Consider the following 17,669-nt stretch of genomic DNA (forward strand, 5'->3'; position numbering starts at 1 on the left):
ACAGGAACTGGAAATTATCCCCTCTTGCTTTGCCAATTCATCACCAGCCAGGCGCCTAAAGCTCTAAGAAGAGGTTCCTAATCATGCAGTCTATGGAGGAGAAGAGAGAGAGAGAGAAAGGCCCCACAGGTCACACAGTCCTTGAAGCCTTTATGCTGCTGGGAACTGTGGGCATGAAAGACATCACCAGAGCTGCATGTGATCTTTGATATCCTTTGCCTTTGATATACTTTGTGGTTTTGACTGCTGCCTGGCAATCTAAATCACAATTTCCTCTGGGTTAACAGGCCGCGTATCACTTTGCATGATCTCGACACCGACTGCTGCAATTCTAGACACAGCCTAGAACTGCACAACCCCCCTCCTACAATCCAACGATGCCCATGAAAGGGGCAGCCTTACCTGTTTCACCTCCGGGGCGGGGGGTATAGGGAAGGAGCAGAGCCTTGCTGGCTGGCCACAATAGCTGTCGATGAGAGGCCTGTGGAGAAAAAGAAACATAGCGCACCATGAAGCAGGCTAAAGCTGCCCAAGGAACAAGTTTATGATGGGGACATTTCAGGGTGCCTCCAAGAGGAACTTGTAGGGCCAGACACAGCAGCAGTGGGACACCTAACAAAAGGCGAGGTCCACAGCTGCCAAGAACAGCCCGGCTCACCTCGAGCGCAATGAAATTTCCCAACCTGTGGCCCTCCCATGCCAAATATTCCAGTTCCTCTCCCCATTCTACTCTCACCTGTTGCATAGGGCAGGTTGTATTGGGCTGGTAGCAGCGAGTAGCCCAGGTGATGGTGGTGGTGATGTGTGGACATCAGGCGCTGCGAAGGAGACGAACGAGGCCGGTCAACACTTCTCTCGGCACCGCTGGTGCCCCCTACGCTGCTGCAGCCTGCGCTGCTTCCTCCCACCCCACAGCCACTTCGCTCCTGAGGAGTCTTCTCGCCTATCTGGAAATTAATCACAGACAGATGCACACCAAAGCCAAACATGTGAACCTGTTGCGAGGGGGGGGAGAGCCAGATGCCTGCTTGCCTGGAGGCCACATAGGCAAGCTGGCTCTTGTGCAGATTTCCAAGGTGGTAGGCTTTCCCCAGAAATTCCCCTTCCAGTCTCTCTCCGTGGCAACGCCCAGTCAGGGAACCCCTGAGCAAAACACACACACACCAGCCTTAGCGCTTATTCTCAGAACCGACACAGAAAGTGCAGTGTTGACAACTGGAAAGCTCCACTCAATCAGGTGAAAGTCTGGCACTGTGTCCCACCCACTCCCGACAACTCCCCCTGCCCACTGACCGTAGGGGACTTGCTCTTGTAGTGGCTGGCATGCTGCTGCAAGATGTCCAGGGCCTTAGACTCAGAGCTGGATTTGCAGCCGATGCTGGGGCTGGAGCGGGACTTCTCACTCTCTTCGCTCCCAGAAGCTTTGCTGCCGTATGGGGAGAATGAATAGCTGGAGGGCAGGTATGAACCTGTGGGGGGGAGATGCCAGAGTCAGGGCTTCCTACTCACCCGAGTATGGTGGGGGAGAGGGTTCTTAAAGGGATCAATCCTCAGCACAAATCCTTTTATGGGGCAGGCTGAAAGGATTGATTCGGTGGAGGGAAACAGTGAAGGAAGCATTACTTGATACCATGGTTGCAGAGCTGGGCATCCTGAAAAGCTGTTTTTATATACAAGATTGTTCTTAAGAACTCACTACTTGCATGAGGCAACCTTAGCCACACCACCTAGAAACTGGAGGAATGCTAGGTAAAGCTTCCAAGATTTTATGGGTTCATGCTCTGTGGTTAGGCATCCCTTCCCTCCTGACTCACCTTACCTATCTCTGCCATTCATCTGTCCCAAAGCCTTTTACACCTCGCCTCTGTTCCCTCCCCTTTCTCATTCTTTTCCATCACAATCCCTGCCAAATAAAAGCCCCGCACATTCAGTGGAGCCCTAAATCAAATATATACGAAGTTTACTTCTGCTTCCCAGTCCCTTTGCATACAGCTCCTTAACTCTACACGCTGTTAACAGTGCCAGCATGAGTTAATCGTTTTCCTCTAGCTCTATCATGCCTATTTTGCTCCTCTGACATGAGGGGCACAGCTGGATCAGACCAAAAAGTTCCTATTTTTCAGGGACAGGACCTCTGTGTGAAGAGGAAGGGGATTTAGCCATCAGGACTAACAACTGTTGACAGACCTGTCCCCCCTAATGCTCTTTATAAACCAAATTGATCTTGATAGACTGATGCTAAACACAACCATTTGGGCCACATGTTGTGAAGCTATTTCAACATAATGCTTTAATAATCCTGCCATACTAGAAATATTCAGCCTCACAAGCTGTGCCCTTGTATTTTCCTGGTGTTTCAACTGTACTGATTCAGACACATGGACTGGTAACCCTACCACTTGGTCCACCCAAGTTTGAAGCCTTCCTCTGGCTTCAAGAGCTGTCCTTTTGTGAGATCCTTAGAAAGGTCTCAAACTTAGCTGAGCAGAGGGGTAGGACACAGGCCACTAGAGTCTGTGAACGTTCCAAGGACAATGGTGTTATTCCCCCCACACACCCAATTTATATTCATGAATAACCTTAAGGGAAATTTTAAAATGATGCAACTATTTCCATTAACTATTTTTAAAGAAATGTAAACATATTATTTTTAATATTTTACTTTGCTTAGGAATATATAGCTTGCATATATTTATTACGCTGGTTTCTTTCCCTGGCTCCTGCCCCCATAGTCCCTTCTGTCTCAAAATATGATGGGAACTGTGTCCTTGTGGGTATAGTTCATGTGCTCCATAAGGAGAGTCCCATTTCTGCATCTTGATAGTGTCACATAATCCCCACCTGCCAGCCCCAAAGGCACCTGCCCCAGCTTTCAAAGTGCCTCAATTTCCATCTGGCTCCCAAAGGAAAAACTTCCTCAGAAAGGCCATGAAGCCTTCATCCTGCCCACGCTGATCGAATCGCCTTGACTCCACCCCAAGACCCTGTACCTGGGTAGTTCTGCATCATGACGGTGGGCATGCCGCGGTAACTGGGGTGGTTAGGGTCGTATGACTGGCTGTAGGAGTAGCCGTGCATGTAAGGGATGTAAGACTGGTGCTGGCTGAGGGGAGAGGACACTGGCACGTGGGTGCTGGGCCTGGCCTCCTTCCCCGCCATGCGCGACTCCTCGCTGGATGGCACTTTGCAGTCGGTGCTCGTGCTCTCCTTCCCGTCCTCCTTGGTCACTGGCTCTTTGCTGCGACTTCTCTCCTCCTTTAACTTCCGGTCTCTCTCTTCCTTCCACCGCTCGTCCTCTGTCTTGATGTCTGAGTATTTGGCAGGGTATACATAGGTCCACATGCGGGGCTCTGCCTCCTGCAGCAACACAGTGGTGTCAGGAAAGGGTCTAGGAATACATAGTATACTACTGGAGCCATGGGAGTCTCCCTATTAGTTGTTTAAAAAGATCCTTGTCGGTGCAACTTCAACACACGCTCATACCCTCAAACAGGCACAGGCAGCATCTGCAAAACCCTTAAAATTCAAACAATGAACAGGACAACTTCTGCACTTCACACTGTTTCCCCCATCCCAACTGCCTTACTGAGACAGCCTTGTGCACCATCCCACCAGTCAAATTCCTGCTGCAGAAGCTGACAATCCACGTACCCTGAAATGCTGACATCATCTAAGGCCACAAATTCTTGTTAAATCCCACTAAACTCAGTGGAACTTGCTCTGAATTCATCTAGCAGTGATACAGGCAAACTAAGGGAAATATTTCTTTGCTGGTAACAGAAGAACAAACCCTCTTTTCAGGAACTGGTTACCACTGCACAAACTGGGAAGGAACTGGGGCTACAGAACTGGGATTGAGAGATCTTACCACACTCATTCTAGATCAAGCAGGCCCCTTAGGTAGCACTGACCAGAGAAAGGAAGACGCCTCACAACTCAGCGTTCACCAGTCCCCAGGGCCCAAACCTGACACAGCTACTTTGACTCAAGATCAAAGGCGTCAACTGACACAAGGCAGGTAGTGGAGTGCCCCCCCCCTTTCCTTCGTCTCCTGGCTGAGGCATGAGTGAGGGACAGATCATTTGGGCTGGCCCAGCCTTCTTCCCCACATGACTTCTCAGCCTTCTAACATAAGCTGTGTGAGCAAAGTTGCTGTAACTCACCCTCAATCTAGCCAAACTGAGTACCGCAGCTTGTTATCTGCTTTCTAAAGCTCCTGGCCATTCTCTTTCGAAGCTGAGAGGCAAGGGGCTAAAATTTAGACACTCTGTCAGAGAGCTACATGTAACTCTAGGGACTATGGTCTCAGGGCCTTAAGAATGTCAGCAAACTGCACAGAACTCAGCTGTGCGGGCTGTATACCTCAATATGCACTGAGTGTTGACTTCTGCCTTCCAGAAAACCATCACTGTCTTTTAATTCGACCACAGTTTATGCACTAACTGGAGCTAAGTTTATTTATTTAAAACATTGGTATGCTGCCTTTCCACCCAAAACAGGGTCCCCAAGGTGGAAATTTGGCTCCAAGACTAAGCACTGGGTTAACGAAAGTCAGTGGATTGCGAAGAGCCTAAGTCGCTCAGGGAGCAAAATTTATGCTACACTCCGAAAAATTTATGCTACACTCTCAAAAATGACTCAAACACCCATGTCTGCTACACTGGCACACCTTGCAAAGGAATACCCCTAACACCAGAATCAGCCAGCTTCTCCTCTACTCTCCAGACAATGTGAAAGAGTACCATCCCTCTGGAAGACAGTAACAGCTATACTAGCCCATAGGTAGAAAATACTACAGCTACTTTTAAAATGGCTGGACTGCCACACCTTTACTCAGGGGCTGACAGAGGTCAACCTGGATATCTAAAGCTCAGAGTCAGATGCCTAATGAAGAAACTGGGAACAGAAACACCATCCAAGCAAGGAGGAGTCAGGCCGCTGGCTAGTTCCTATATGGACTTGCTCTAGCCACACCCACATTCAATTGCAGTGTGCAAAGAGAACAGGAATCAGAACCTGGGAGGCTGAATGAGCTCCAGGGTGCTTTCCTCCCCACTCCACCCCACCCCTGTCTGTGCTCCTGCAGCCAGGTAGCCACTTTCAGGGACCCAGAAGTGTTGACTCCCCTCCCTGTAATCACCTGTCTGTACCAAAGCACTGGGTCCACCTCAGCCTGCCGGCCACAGTCTGAACTGGCCTTGGGCTCCACCGTCTCCTTGCCCAGATGGCTACTCTCACTTAGCTTCCCCTTGAGGCCCTCCACTGCCTGGCTTTGGAGCTTCGAGGAATCCTCCAGCTTAGGAATGATGACCGACTTGGCTGCATCGGACCCCTGATCCTTGGCCTTGCTCAGTCCCGATTTGACCAGGTCCGTCAGACTAGGGGCTTTGGTCAGCGTAGGAGGCAGGCATGGCTTCTGCTTCCACTCCTCCTTGAGTGTGACCTCCCTTTCCTTCAGCCCCAGCTCTGCTTTCTTGTCCATCCCCCGCTGCTGCTGCTGCTGCTGCTCCAAGCCCTGCCGCTGCTTCTGCTGGTCTTCATACTGCTGCCGGTAAGTGGGGTTCGTGCTCAGCAGGTGGGCGTGATACCCTTGCTCGCTGTAACCGTAAGGAGGCACGTAGGCGTACTGGTTGTAGTAGAGGGACTGCATGTACATATTGGACCTCTGCTGGATGACTGAGGGCTGCTGGCTGGAGGGGCCCAACTCCACCTTCTTCTCCTCGCAAGCCTCGTTCTTCACCTTCACCTCAGGGCTTTGGGGCTCCTCATCCTTCTTCAGTTTCAGGGCCTGACTGTCCACACTGGCTTGGCTGCTGGGGTTCATGGGACCAGGACTCGACTGTGCATAACCTGGGGAGTAATAAGCCTCAAAACCTTGGTAATAAGGAGAGTCCTTGGGCTGAGGCTGAGAAGGAAAGAGGGCTTTTTTGGCCCCTTCCTTGGCCAGCTGCTCGGGGTCCTTGGCTTTCACACTGTCCAGCTTGCCTTCGCCATCCTCCCCTGCATCCGAGATGTCTGAGTAGGCCGGGCTGTTGGTTTTCACGGAATTGGCTTCAGCACCATTTTGAGTGACGACGTGAAGTGGCGTCATAGGTTGTGTGGGGGCTGCACTGTCCAGTCGGCTGGCACCTCCAATGGACGGGCTTGGGGCATTGTCAGTGAAGCTGTAGATCTTATCTGCCTCAGCCTTTATGCTCGCGAGGCGGCTCTGGTGGGGGTCAGAGGAGCCATTCAGAAGGCTCTCCCCTTTAGCCCCCAGGTCACCAGGCTCTCCTCGGAAGGGGCTCTTTCCTTCCTCAGGCCGACATGCTTTCCCAGGTGTCAAAGGGCTCTCGGTTTCCTTGGACTCTTTCTTCTTCTTGTCCTTCTTCTTCTTGTCCTTGGCAGGAGTAAGTGCAGGACTGACTGTGAAAGGCTCTCCCATCACGGTTGGCTTTGGCTGGATGGGCTTCAGCTGGGGGCTGCTGGGCATGGCCTGAACTACTGTGGTGGTGAGGCCAGTGGACGAGCCAGGGCTGGCAGCAGTGAAGGTGGCTGTCTGGAAGGTGTAGATCTGTGGTGGGATGGCTGGGGCAATGGGTCGTGCAGACTTGATGCTCTTGGAAGAGGTTTTGTCTGACTTGACGCTGACAGGCTTTTTCACCTTCTCTTTGTCATTGCTCCTCTTCTCCACGGAATCAAAGCCATCGTTGCTCGTTTCATCAGCCGCCAAAGGACCGTCTTCAGACCCATCATTAGACAGAGCACCTGAGTCGGGGTCTCCTTCACCACCCAGCTTCTTTTTGCAAGGAGCCTTAGTGCTGAATTTGCTTGACGGTGAGGGGCTGTGTGGCTCCATCAGGCGCACTTTGGGGGTGGTCGACCGAGCAGGGGACATTGATCCCTTCTGGCTACCAGAAGCGCCATTGCAGCTGCCGAGGTCTGCTGGGAGAGACGACTCCTCCCCATACTCGCTATCACCATCGGCCTCAGGCTTGCTGTCGTCATCTGTGTGCGCGTGGGCTTGGTGATATTTGAGCCCGTTGATGTGCTTGTACTTTTTGCTACAGTTGGGGTGGGGACAATCAATGAGTATAGGGGAAGGACAGTTCCTGTCCAAAATGGCAGGTTCCAATTTAACTGTTGTGGCTGCAGCTGCAGCGGCTGCTGCAACCACCAATGGCGTGGCAGCCGAGCCCATGGAGTTTGTGCGGACACGTTTGCTCCCCTTAGAGTCCTCAGAGCTAGAGTTCACCTCCAGGTCAGAGAGGGGCTTGCTCTTCCGCTTGGTCACTGATGAGGGGCTGGCCTTGACATCCTCAGACGTGCCAGCAGGTGGGAGGCGATGCTCTGAAGAATTCTGGCTACCCCGGCGCCCCTTGCTGTTGGCCCCTGCCCGAGTCTTGCTACTGTTACTGGTCCCTTTGCTCTCTGAGGCTGCTGTGCTCTCATTCATGGGGGGGTTGCTGTTAGGACGCATGCGCTTGCCTCTCCCACGACCATTCCGCATCTCTAGATCACTGGTGGGAGAATCACAAAACCTAGAAGGTAACAGAACAGGACTTTAAAATTCTGCTAAAGCTACCACAGAACAGTTGAGCGAGCACTGGAGCAACGTGCACCAATCTACCAGTCTTACCAAGAAGGCGGTTATAAACACTCTGACCACGTTTGTCAGGAGATGGCAAGTTAACAGGAGCAGGTACACAGTTTTAAGAGAAGGGAAAGAGAGACTGCAAGGTCCTGGTGGTTATTTTTAGAAGCCTAATCTAATTAGAATCCTTCCAGCTTTTAATGTGTATTTCTAAAACTCAAGATTGCTAGAATGTTTGAATATGTAAAGAACAAAAGTGCATGTTTGCCCAACAGGTTGCTCACTTGAGCCAGTTAACTGTGCTTACCCCTTGCTCCCAATCCCTAGGAAAACAGATCAAGGAACAAATACAAATAACTGAATGAAAGCCAAAGATCATGACTGTACCTGAGGCCTAAGGAGAAAGTGCAGCTGCCTGCATGGCAAAGCCTGCCTACAAAGGACATGCTTCACCTCGAGATTGTCAGACCACCACCTACAGTGGGACATGTGCTGAAAGGAGAAAAGAAAGCATACACCGACACTCTCTCAAGGTAGTCCAGGACCAATGCATCTTTTTCTCTAGCAGACCCCACAGGGCAGGCAGTCAACAAGAAGGTTGTGTAGAACAAAGGAATCAAACGCATAAGCAGAACAGCTTCTCAGCTCTGTGCTTTACCTGGGTGGTGCCCAATCATGCTGTGTGCAGTCCAGCAGCGTCCCCACATAAGTCTTATTCCTCCAGGTGACATTCACCACCAGCATACCTGTGGGAGCAAAGCAGGAAATAGTGAATGCTAAGCTCTCCCATCACCCCTGTCTACGGTTCATGACAAGTCTGAGTCCGTGCACAAACAGAGAAAAACTGTGAGATGCGGCAACTCCAGCCTGCTGGAGAACTCATGGCTATCTGCTGGATGCTTCGTATCCACTTTGTTCTTTGGCCATGAATACCGGTGAACATCTTCACCTGCAAGTCTGCAGTACGTGTAGCCTCTTCAGTGCAGTAAACAAGGGTGGGACTCCCAGTCAGTAAAACAGATGTACAACACTACCTGTGTTTATAATGCACTCATGCAAACAACCAGGATGGAGCAAAATTTGTAGAAAGTTGGATATGTCTCAATTCCAAACACCTGGGCTTTGTGATAAACATATTAGAGCAATTTTGGTCTGCAGATCATCCGGTTTTGAGTCCAGTAGCACCTTCGAGACCAACAAGATTTTCAGGGTATAAACTTTCAAGAGATAAAACTCCTTCAGATATCAGAAGAAAACATTGATTTTTGAAAGTATACACCTTGAAAATCTTGTTGGTCTCTGAGGTACCACTGGACTCAAACCCTAGTTTTGTTACATTTCAGACCACTATTCTTTTTTCCCCTTTTTCTGCCAGTTGCCCCATTTCCTCACCTTAAAGCTACCCAAAGTAAAGGAAACATGAAAGGGTCTGTGAAGTGTAAGGCTTTGCAAATCAAAGTCTGTGTCTAGGAATATGCCCAGAAGATGGCAAAAAGGCCGTTAGAGCCTAGATTATGTTGCAGAAGGGAAAACACGGGTCATGAAAGAGGCTATGGAGTAACTGGTGCCTCCTTCTGTTCCCTATATAGGTGCTACAGTAGTTACTGAAGGTGCTAAGCCAAGCCCACGTGGTTTCTAACTTTAATAATTTCACATGAGTAGCCATGTTGGTCAGTAGTAGAAGAGCAAGACCCGAGTCTAACTTCAATATAAGAGGCACAAAGGGCAGCATGATCTCATGAGAACAAATAATTTACGCTGAATGTGCAGGCTTGCCTTCAATCCCCCATCAAAAAGGCCTTTAATAACGGGTACAGAAAACAAGATGGCTGCAAGAGGAGGTTAGGGACAGCAACTGGCTTTTCTCTGCCACGAATTCCCAGGCTCAGTACCACCCGTCCTGTGATATGGCTGCAGCCCCAGGACCAGATGCTAGAAGTACTGGCTGGGAGGTAACATAAAGGCTGCCCCTCGCGACTCCGCTTCAGACCAAGCTTTGGAAAGCACAAGGGTCCATGAAACAGCCATGTGTTTTGCTGCCCCCAATCCTAGCCTTTGGGGATGGAGAAAGGAAGGAAGGGGATTTCCCACTCTTAAGACTACAGAGTTCCTGAGTGATGCTCTGAGCGAATGCAGAGAGCCCGTATGTATGATAGAAAAGAGTCCAGTAGCACCTTTAAGACTAACCAACTTTACTGTAGCATAAGCTTTCGAGAACCACAGTTCTCTTAGTCAGATGCATGTTTGCCCAACAGGTTGCATGCCAAGCAGATATTCTACCACTGAGCCACAGCCCCGCCTAAGCTGTATGGTCTAGTAAGAGCTCTTCTGATAGCAAGGTAATGACAAAGAGAAGTGTGGCTCTCGAAAGCTTATGCTACAGTAAAGTTGGTCGGTCTTAAAGGTGCTACTGGACTCTTTTCTATTTTGCTACTACAGACTAATACGGCTAACTCCTCTGGATGTATGTATGATGACACAGACTATAAAGAATGGCCAGTGCTACTATCTCCTCCTCCTCTTAGAGGTACTCACAGAAAGAGATAGGGCATCCCAGCTGGGAGCCATTTAAAATTCAAAACGGCACCATGCTGCTGCTCATGAGTAAGCTTATTTTGAAGGACTGGTGTGGGACGGAGGTTTCTTCCACTCATGCTCTTCTGTTCCCAATCCTGCGATTGGGAGGGGAGACTAAAAAAAACCCGGCTTGTGTTTGAACTTTGTTTAAAATACAATTTTGGGGAAGAGATGACTGGGTAATTCTGGATCTCCAAAAAAAAAAGCAGTCATGTGCCTTGACTGATCCATGCTTACAGATTGGGGTGGGGTGGGGGGGGGGGGAGGATTCACAGTTGCAGTTGGCGCCTGTCTCTGGACCGAGCTCCAGATTTAATCGGCATGACACTTTACCACTTACACACCATATACATCTGTGAGTGTGCGTGTCAAGCAGCCAAGATTGCCTGAGGCTGCTGTCCCATTTCTCCCATGTCCAACAGAAGAAGCAGCTGTCCCAAGATTTCTTCTTGGACCACAGCCACCAAGCAGAGATGTCAATCACCTCTCAACTCATCTTGGAGCTCCTTGCCCCCAAACTGAGGAATACTCAAGCTTTTATATTAAGGTTGAAGCTCCAGCCTGGGAATTGTGCACCTGTTCTCTTCTAGGGTTGGCATGCCTGCTGACCGACTGATCAAAGCAATGAAATTGATCACGGTGAATATTATGACACCTTTCAAGAAGTCGAGAACATCTGCAAGGTGTAGGCAGCAGTTTACCTTTGTATTTCATTTTGTCATTTATTAGCAAGGGCAGGAGGGAGACTGCTTGCAGCCCAGCCCTGCACTAGTGCTGTGAGATGTAGTGGTTGGACTGCCGGACTAGGATCAGGGAGACCTGTATTGGAATCCCCTGCCATGAAGCATGCCCAATAACCTTGGACCAGTCACTGTCTCTCAGCCTAACCTACCACACAGGATTGCTGTCAAGATGAAATGGGGCGGGGGAGAATGATGTGCACCGCTCTGAGTTCCTTGGAGGAACGTTGGGATAAAAATGTACTAAATAAACAACTGCAGGCATCTTTAAACAGCAAGAACTGGCCTACTGCCTACTCAGCACAATAGCATTTAAAATGCCTTAAAAATAATTGCTGTTACTTTGCTGAACCCAAGCAGAAGCAACTACTTTGACAATTCCATAAAAAGTCCAGGGTTCATTTTACACATTCAAAACAGAAAACTTTTCTCCATCACCCAAATGGAAAATTCACTAACGTCTTAGGATTCTTCATTACCAGAGGAGTGCCTGGACTTCTGCCCCTCGATCCAGCTGCTGGACATGCTGTGCTTTATTTTTATAGGCTGATGCTGTGGAAGCAGGACTGTATATGAGGATGCTTAAATGAGGATGGTGGACTGTCACGTTCACATGAACACATATGAAGCAGGCTCATACTGAATCAGACCATTGGTCCATCAAGATCAATATTATTACTCAGATGGGCAGCAGCTCTCCAGGGTTTCAGGCCAGGGTCTTTCACATTATCTACTAGGTAAAAGGTAAAGGTAATCCCCTGTGCAAGTGCCAAGTCATTACTGACCCATGGGGGGACATCGCATCACAGCGTTTGCTTGGCAGACTTCTGTTACGGGGTGGTTAGCCATTGCCTTCCCCAGTCATCTACGCTTTACCCCCAGGAAACTGGGTACTCGTTTTACCGACCTCGGAAGGATGGGAGGCTGAGTCAACCTTGAGCCGGCTACCTGAACCCAGCTTTTGCTGGGATTGAACTCAGGTCGTGAGCAGAGCTTGGCCTGCAGTACTGCAGCTTACCACTCTGCGCCATGGGGCTCTGTACATTATCTACTACCCAATTCTTTTAACTGGAAATGCTGGGGATTGAACCTGGGGCCTTCTGCATGCCAAACAGATATTCTACCACTGAGCCACAGCCCCTCCTAAGCTGTATGGTCTACTAAGAGCTCTTCTGATGGCAAGGTAATGAATTTCATCACATTGGACAGTGCAGACAGGTCCTGATTTTGAGAAAGAGAGGGGGAATAACTAGACAAATTCCTTTCACAACAGTTTCTGAACTTCATAACAAAAACAACAACAACATTCAATTTATATACCGCCCTTCAGGACAACTTAATGCCCACTCAGAGCGCTTTACAAAGTGTTATTATTACCCCACAACAATCACCCTGTGAGGTGGGTGGGGCTGAGAGAGCTCCAGAGAACTGTGACTTGCCCAAGGTCACCCAGCTGGCTTTGTGGAGGAGTGGGGAATCAAACTCGGCTCTCCAGATTAGAGTCCCGTGCTCTTAACCACTACACCAAACTGGCTCTCATCTGCTTTTCCTGCACCCACCTAGGCTCTGTTTTGCCAGCTATCCCTGAAGCTACACTTAAAAATTCAGAGCCACTTTGATTCCCCTAGTGAAAGCTTATATATGCTACAGCACCTATGAAAACGTTCCCCCTGTGGATTTGAGATTTCAAGCTGTGCCATTTCTTGTATTAATTTTGTATGTGTAGAATATTATGCAGAGTCTAGATGTTCAAGATCTTCAGTTATCATAAGAAAAAGATAAACATAGAGTACATTTTCTGGGCTTCACAGTTACTTGAAAAAAGAGAAAATGCAGGCAGTGTACGTAAAGGACACCAGTGAGCAGAAAGCGATGCTTCTCCATAATGCACAGCTTATTCGCTTCTCATTAAGAGCTCCATTCCCATCCACTAAAACTTCCTCACTACCTGTGCTCCTCGCCAGAACATTCCAAATGCTGCAAACCCCCAAATAATTATGCTAGGAAGAAAGCATGCAAAGTGAACTGTTCTATGCAAAATAAGCAATCTACATAATTTAAATTTGAGCCTAGAATTTTAATCTCAATGCCGCACAATATGAATATGAGTTTCAGTTTTCACGCAACCGGAGAGAGAAAGCCCGGCTGGCACACACCTCCATTGGAAAACAATTATGCTAAATAATCTCCTGTCATTAGCAAAGCCAGCTCAAGTGGTTCTTCCCTCTCCAGGATGACCTGCTCTGAAGACTGCATTGCTAATTCACATATATCAGACCCATTAAGCAAGGTGCCCTTATCTGAGCAAGATAAAAACCCCATCAGGCAGTAATCTCAGGAAGAAAGGCAGGTGAGAGCAGACAGATACCAGAGTTATTTCAACTGGGAAGATGAATATTCAAGGAGCTCAGAAAGACATTGCGTGCAGCAGATGGATGCACCGATTACTGCCCCGATTTCCCAGATATTGCGAAGCCCCCTCCCCCCTCCTAAAAAGGTCTAGGAACTTAAAACTGGCACTTTCCTTGAACTGGCTCCAAATGTGAACCCTAATGTTTTCCTACCTCCTGAACATGGAAGTGGGACTGTCAAACGTTTAGTGTTTAATAACAGACAAAATTTGGATCTTATGACATCGTGCATCCGCTGTTATGCAAGCAGATCCTTGTAATTAATATCCTGCAAGAGCCTAGTGCGTCCTGTAGCACGATGCCACATTTGCAGGAGACTGTAGGAGCAGAAGTAGCACCAACCTCTGGCTGACCACACTGTGCAGTGCAACCACCAGAGCAAAAGACAGCGCTAACGTAAGTGCTTCTGCAACTGCACTGGGTGAACGGAATGTCACAGTGTCTAAATATTCCACAAGTACTGCACAGGAGTCAAACCAAAGTGACTTTTAAAAGTATATAAGGAAAGAGATACGGCTACCAAGAAATACTACTGTGTGTAAACAGCTGACAAGTCACAGCCAACTTAAGACGACCCTGTAAGATTTTCAAGGCAAGACACATTCAGAGGTGGTTTGCCATTGCCTGTCTCTGGATAGTGACCCTGGACTTTGTTGGTGGTCTTCCATCCAAGTACTAACCAGGGCTGACCATGCTTAGCTTCAAAGATCTGAAAAGACTGGGCTAGCCTGGGCCATCCTACCTTTAGAGCAAGGTAATTCATAAGAGAGAGAGAGAGAGAGAGAGAGAGCAACCTTTGAGAATTTAACACAACTGCAAGTGCTCAAGTGAAACAAAAATGCAGTTAAGTAAATATTGCAAATATTTACAATGTTCCCTTTTTTCTAGACTGAGGCTTAACATCACTTCAAACTTCTAGAAATTTCACATTTCTTATGTCACCACAGTATTCGTTCCCTTCTGCCTAAGGAGTGTGTGGGGGGAGGGTCTGCTCTCTCCTGCTAGAAAAATACAATGAATCTACTTATTCACACCTGTGCACTTCCCTCCAATGAATAGGTAGGTACTGCTTAAAATCAGTATCGCTTACACATGATGAACATCCCATTTTGTTGAAAAATATTACAAGTTGCTATAAGTTTTGTATAGTGCTGGAAGGGCAGCAGATGCATCAGAGATGCACAGGAATGTTATGAGGCAGTGGGCCAAAGTTAGTGCATTTTACACTTTGTGTGGAATGTGTACTTGCTGTGTATCACACTGGAGCCTGCAGCACTAAACACGAAAGCACAGAGGAAAGTTTTGCATATCTGAGAACTCTAAAGAGTCTCAAATTGGTCTTTAGACTGAAAGAATGTCGACATTTTCCTCACAGCGACCAAGGTAAAATAGTCTCATATAAAGGCTCCAATTTTAGACGTGGCTCTGCCACAGTGAGTTTTAAGGGCAACCTTTAGGTACTGAATGACTGCAGACGTTGGACCCCCAAAGCTACAAAACACCAACAAGGCCTTGGCAAGCATGGCCCTTCCTATATAGGCAGGGGGTACCAAGGACTCGGAGCCCTGCAATCAGAAGGGGCAGGAAAGGAGCAATTACACATTCACATCCCAGACCAGCAAGCTACTTCTAAATCCAACTAGCTCCCTTCAGACCCACAGTCTGCCTGGACAGAGGTAAATGCGCGTCTTTCCTGCTTCCCACTTGCTTAGCGTGCCGCTGCCCACGTGGGTTCCTCTGCCGCACCCTGGACTGGCAACTTCTTATTCCTCACTGCATCATGCTGATGCTCCAGGATCCATCTTCCTGCAGGTGTCACCCTCATCCAGCAGGCATTGGACTCCACAACCCTTTCAGTGGAAGGCTGTTTTAGAAGGCCTTTATGCTTGGGGCTTCACACACCGCTTTCCTGCAGAGCCTTACAAGTTAATTGCGTGGCACGGCGCCAGCAGCTGCTTCCATCTCCGAGCTGGCAGGTCAGATTAGGAAGGACGTTCTGGCAGCTTGCCCGCTGCCATGATCACAGGAGAAAGATGAAGAGCTCTGTAAAGCAGAAACCTCAGCGGTGGCTGAACTATCCCTCCCCACCCCCGCCTTCCTCTGCCTGCTGCTCTGGCAACCCAACAAAGCACAAGACTAATTGTAACTCCTGCTTGATGTGCTGTGTCCTAGATTTAACCTACCTCCATCAATCACACACAAAATTTCCCCTCCCTGCAAACAAATGCAGAATTCCATGAAATGCCAGATTATTGGCAAAGCAGACTTTCAACCCACCTTCCTCAGAAGAAGAAACCTTTTCGGAGGGGTGGGGGAAGAGGGGGGAGGGCCACACTTGGCAAGCTCTACCACCCCAGAGCCAATTACGATTATGGCAGGCAGAACAGCAATGGTGAAGGAAAGCCTTCCTTGCAAAGCCACCCACCCCTCCTGCACAACCACTTTTATTTTACAGGGCCCGAGAGATGCAGCAGCTTGTCTAAAATCACTCAGCAGGCCAGCTGCTGAGCCAGGATTCACTAGGCTGGTGCAGGCTGGTCACCTGAGACTCCGAACTGCAGCCATTTACTGCTGCCAGTTCAGCACAGGCTGCAGTTATGATGACCCACAATTATTGCCAAACTCTTTCTAGATCACTGTTTTACTACATAATAAATATGCACTTTGTAACGCTGCTGTAGAGGGTATGTTGGGGTGGTGGTGGTGGAATCCAGACACATTTTCCCAAGAAAGCACTCCTGATGCATTTCCCTGCCACTTAATAACAATTTTATGTTGCTGGGAAAATACATCTCTCCATTCCCTGCCACATCTGTGAATGTTTTATGGAATGGGACATCACGAAGAACTGCACCGCAGGCTTCCCCTTCTTCCCTTTACCTCCCAGTCCCGTTTGGTCAACACTTTTAAAGTTTTATTGGATTTTCTTTCTTTCTCTTTTCTTAATCTGAGGCTGGGTGCTCTGTGCTACCAAAGCTTTAAAAAATTAGTTCTTTTCAATCTATGTCTATGCAATATGCTTCAACCTTGCTCAAAGAACTAGGAAAAGAAATGCCAGCTTGAGGATTTTTTTCCTCCCTCCCCGCCTCCCCATTCCAAACCCTCTTTTACAAGAGCTTTCCTATTCTCATCTCAGTGCTCAATATCCACTGGAAGTTTGGAGAGGGGGAATCACATTTCAGCAAAAGCAATTAATGTTACCACAGCTTGGAATTTGCAGATTTTAAAAAAGAAAATGGCATTGATTCTTTAATTTGTAGGGAGCAAACCAGTCACTAAGTTTTGCGTTTCCTTGTAGATTCTAAAATTGAATTATGCACAATTCAAAGGGCTTTGTGTATGCAGTGAGCCTCCACCATGGCATCACCTTTTCCCTTTCATTTCCATCTGGAGACTCCAGAGAACGGCCTCTCCTCTTTCAGAGAAAATGTACATCTCTTGAAACAAAAAAGAAAAAAAAGAAAGAAATACTGCAAGCCAGGGTGCCTCTCACCCTTTGAGATAAAAGGAAGGGAGAGAGATTTGGCGGAATATGCTTCTGACGTTTCCTTTGTGCAGCAGCTGCCGTTGCCATGCAGTGATCCTTGTTGCTATGAAGATCTCCATGTCAGACAATGGCTTTTTTAGCGACTAGCATTGTTGCTATTGGCTGCAGTATTTCCCAGGTGAACAGGGCTGGTGCCTGAATCATCGGCTGAAAGAGTTGGCTGGAACCGGTTGCCCCTGAGCAGGTTGGGGAGACTGGAGGTGCTTCTCTTCAGCTTCCAGGATTCACTCTGTGCGGCATTAATCACAGCAAGAGGAAGAAGGATCCTGGCACTGACTGAGGCAGCCAGTGAAGTGCCGTGTTCCAGGATAATTAGATCCATTAATGATCCCAGTGATCAGACTCATGCCTAACAGAATTAGGGAGCCTGCAAAGACAGCTGCCTTAAAATGTCCTTCAAAGTATTTAACAGTGTTGTCCTGAGAAAGGCAGAAAGGCGGAACAAGCAGCAGCAAGACGTCTGCTGCTGCTGTACAGAGCAGATGGCCACAAAAATAGCTGCCCCCGGAGTGTATAGCAGAGAGGAAGAACACGCCAACATGGGTTGTGAGCCACAGGAAGGGATTCTGGACATTATTGGGGACTCCACTCATTCCCTGTATGTCCCAATGGAACACGTTTCCTTCCTGGAAACTTTTTCTGCCTGTGAAATCTTGGTGACTTTCTCTCCTAAGGTAGAATTGCAGCCTCTTCATTCAGACCAAGGGGACAAACAGATTAGCTATCAAGTAAATAGCCACAGGGAAACTAGCTCAGCTGTAAAACATAACTGATGCCCCCATCCTAGCAAGAAATAGCTGTGCAAATCATATGCAACACAC

The 17,669-nt window shown here is 48.4% G+C and overlaps 1 protein-coding gene across 3 annotated transcripts in view; it reads right to left on the minus strand.

The window, feature by feature from the left end:
- Positions 1-17,669, minus strand: part of ZNF609 (zinc finger protein 609) — a 92,232-nt gene that overhangs the window by 1,625 nt on the left and 72,938 nt on the right. For 2 of the 3 annotated variants that reach the window (XM_055002421.1, XM_055002419.1), the window contains 6 exons: positions 8,232-8,319; positions 5,141-7,520; positions 2,991-3,357; positions 1,294-1,469; positions 737-947; positions 403-481 (listed from right to left, as the gene is read on the minus strand). In XM_055002421.1, coding sequence (XP_054858396.1) covers positions 408-481; positions 737-947; positions 1,294-1,469; positions 2,991-3,357; positions 5,141-7,520; positions 8,232-8,319 — 3,296 coding nt within the window. In that variant the 3' untranslated portion in view covers positions 403-407. The remainder of the gene's footprint in view (positions 1-402; positions 482-736; positions 948-1,293; positions 1,470-2,990; positions 3,358-5,140; positions 7,521-8,231; positions 8,320-17,669) is intronic. The other variant, XM_055002420.1, reaches the window with a different exon arrangement.

Source organism: Eublepharis macularius, chromosome 18 (genome assembly GCF_028583425.1).
Source record: "Eublepharis macularius isolate TG4126 chromosome 18, MPM_Emac_v1.0, whole genome shotgun sequence".
Lineage (NCBI taxonomy): Eukaryota > Metazoa > Chordata > Lepidosauria > Squamata > Eublepharidae > Eublepharis > Eublepharis macularius.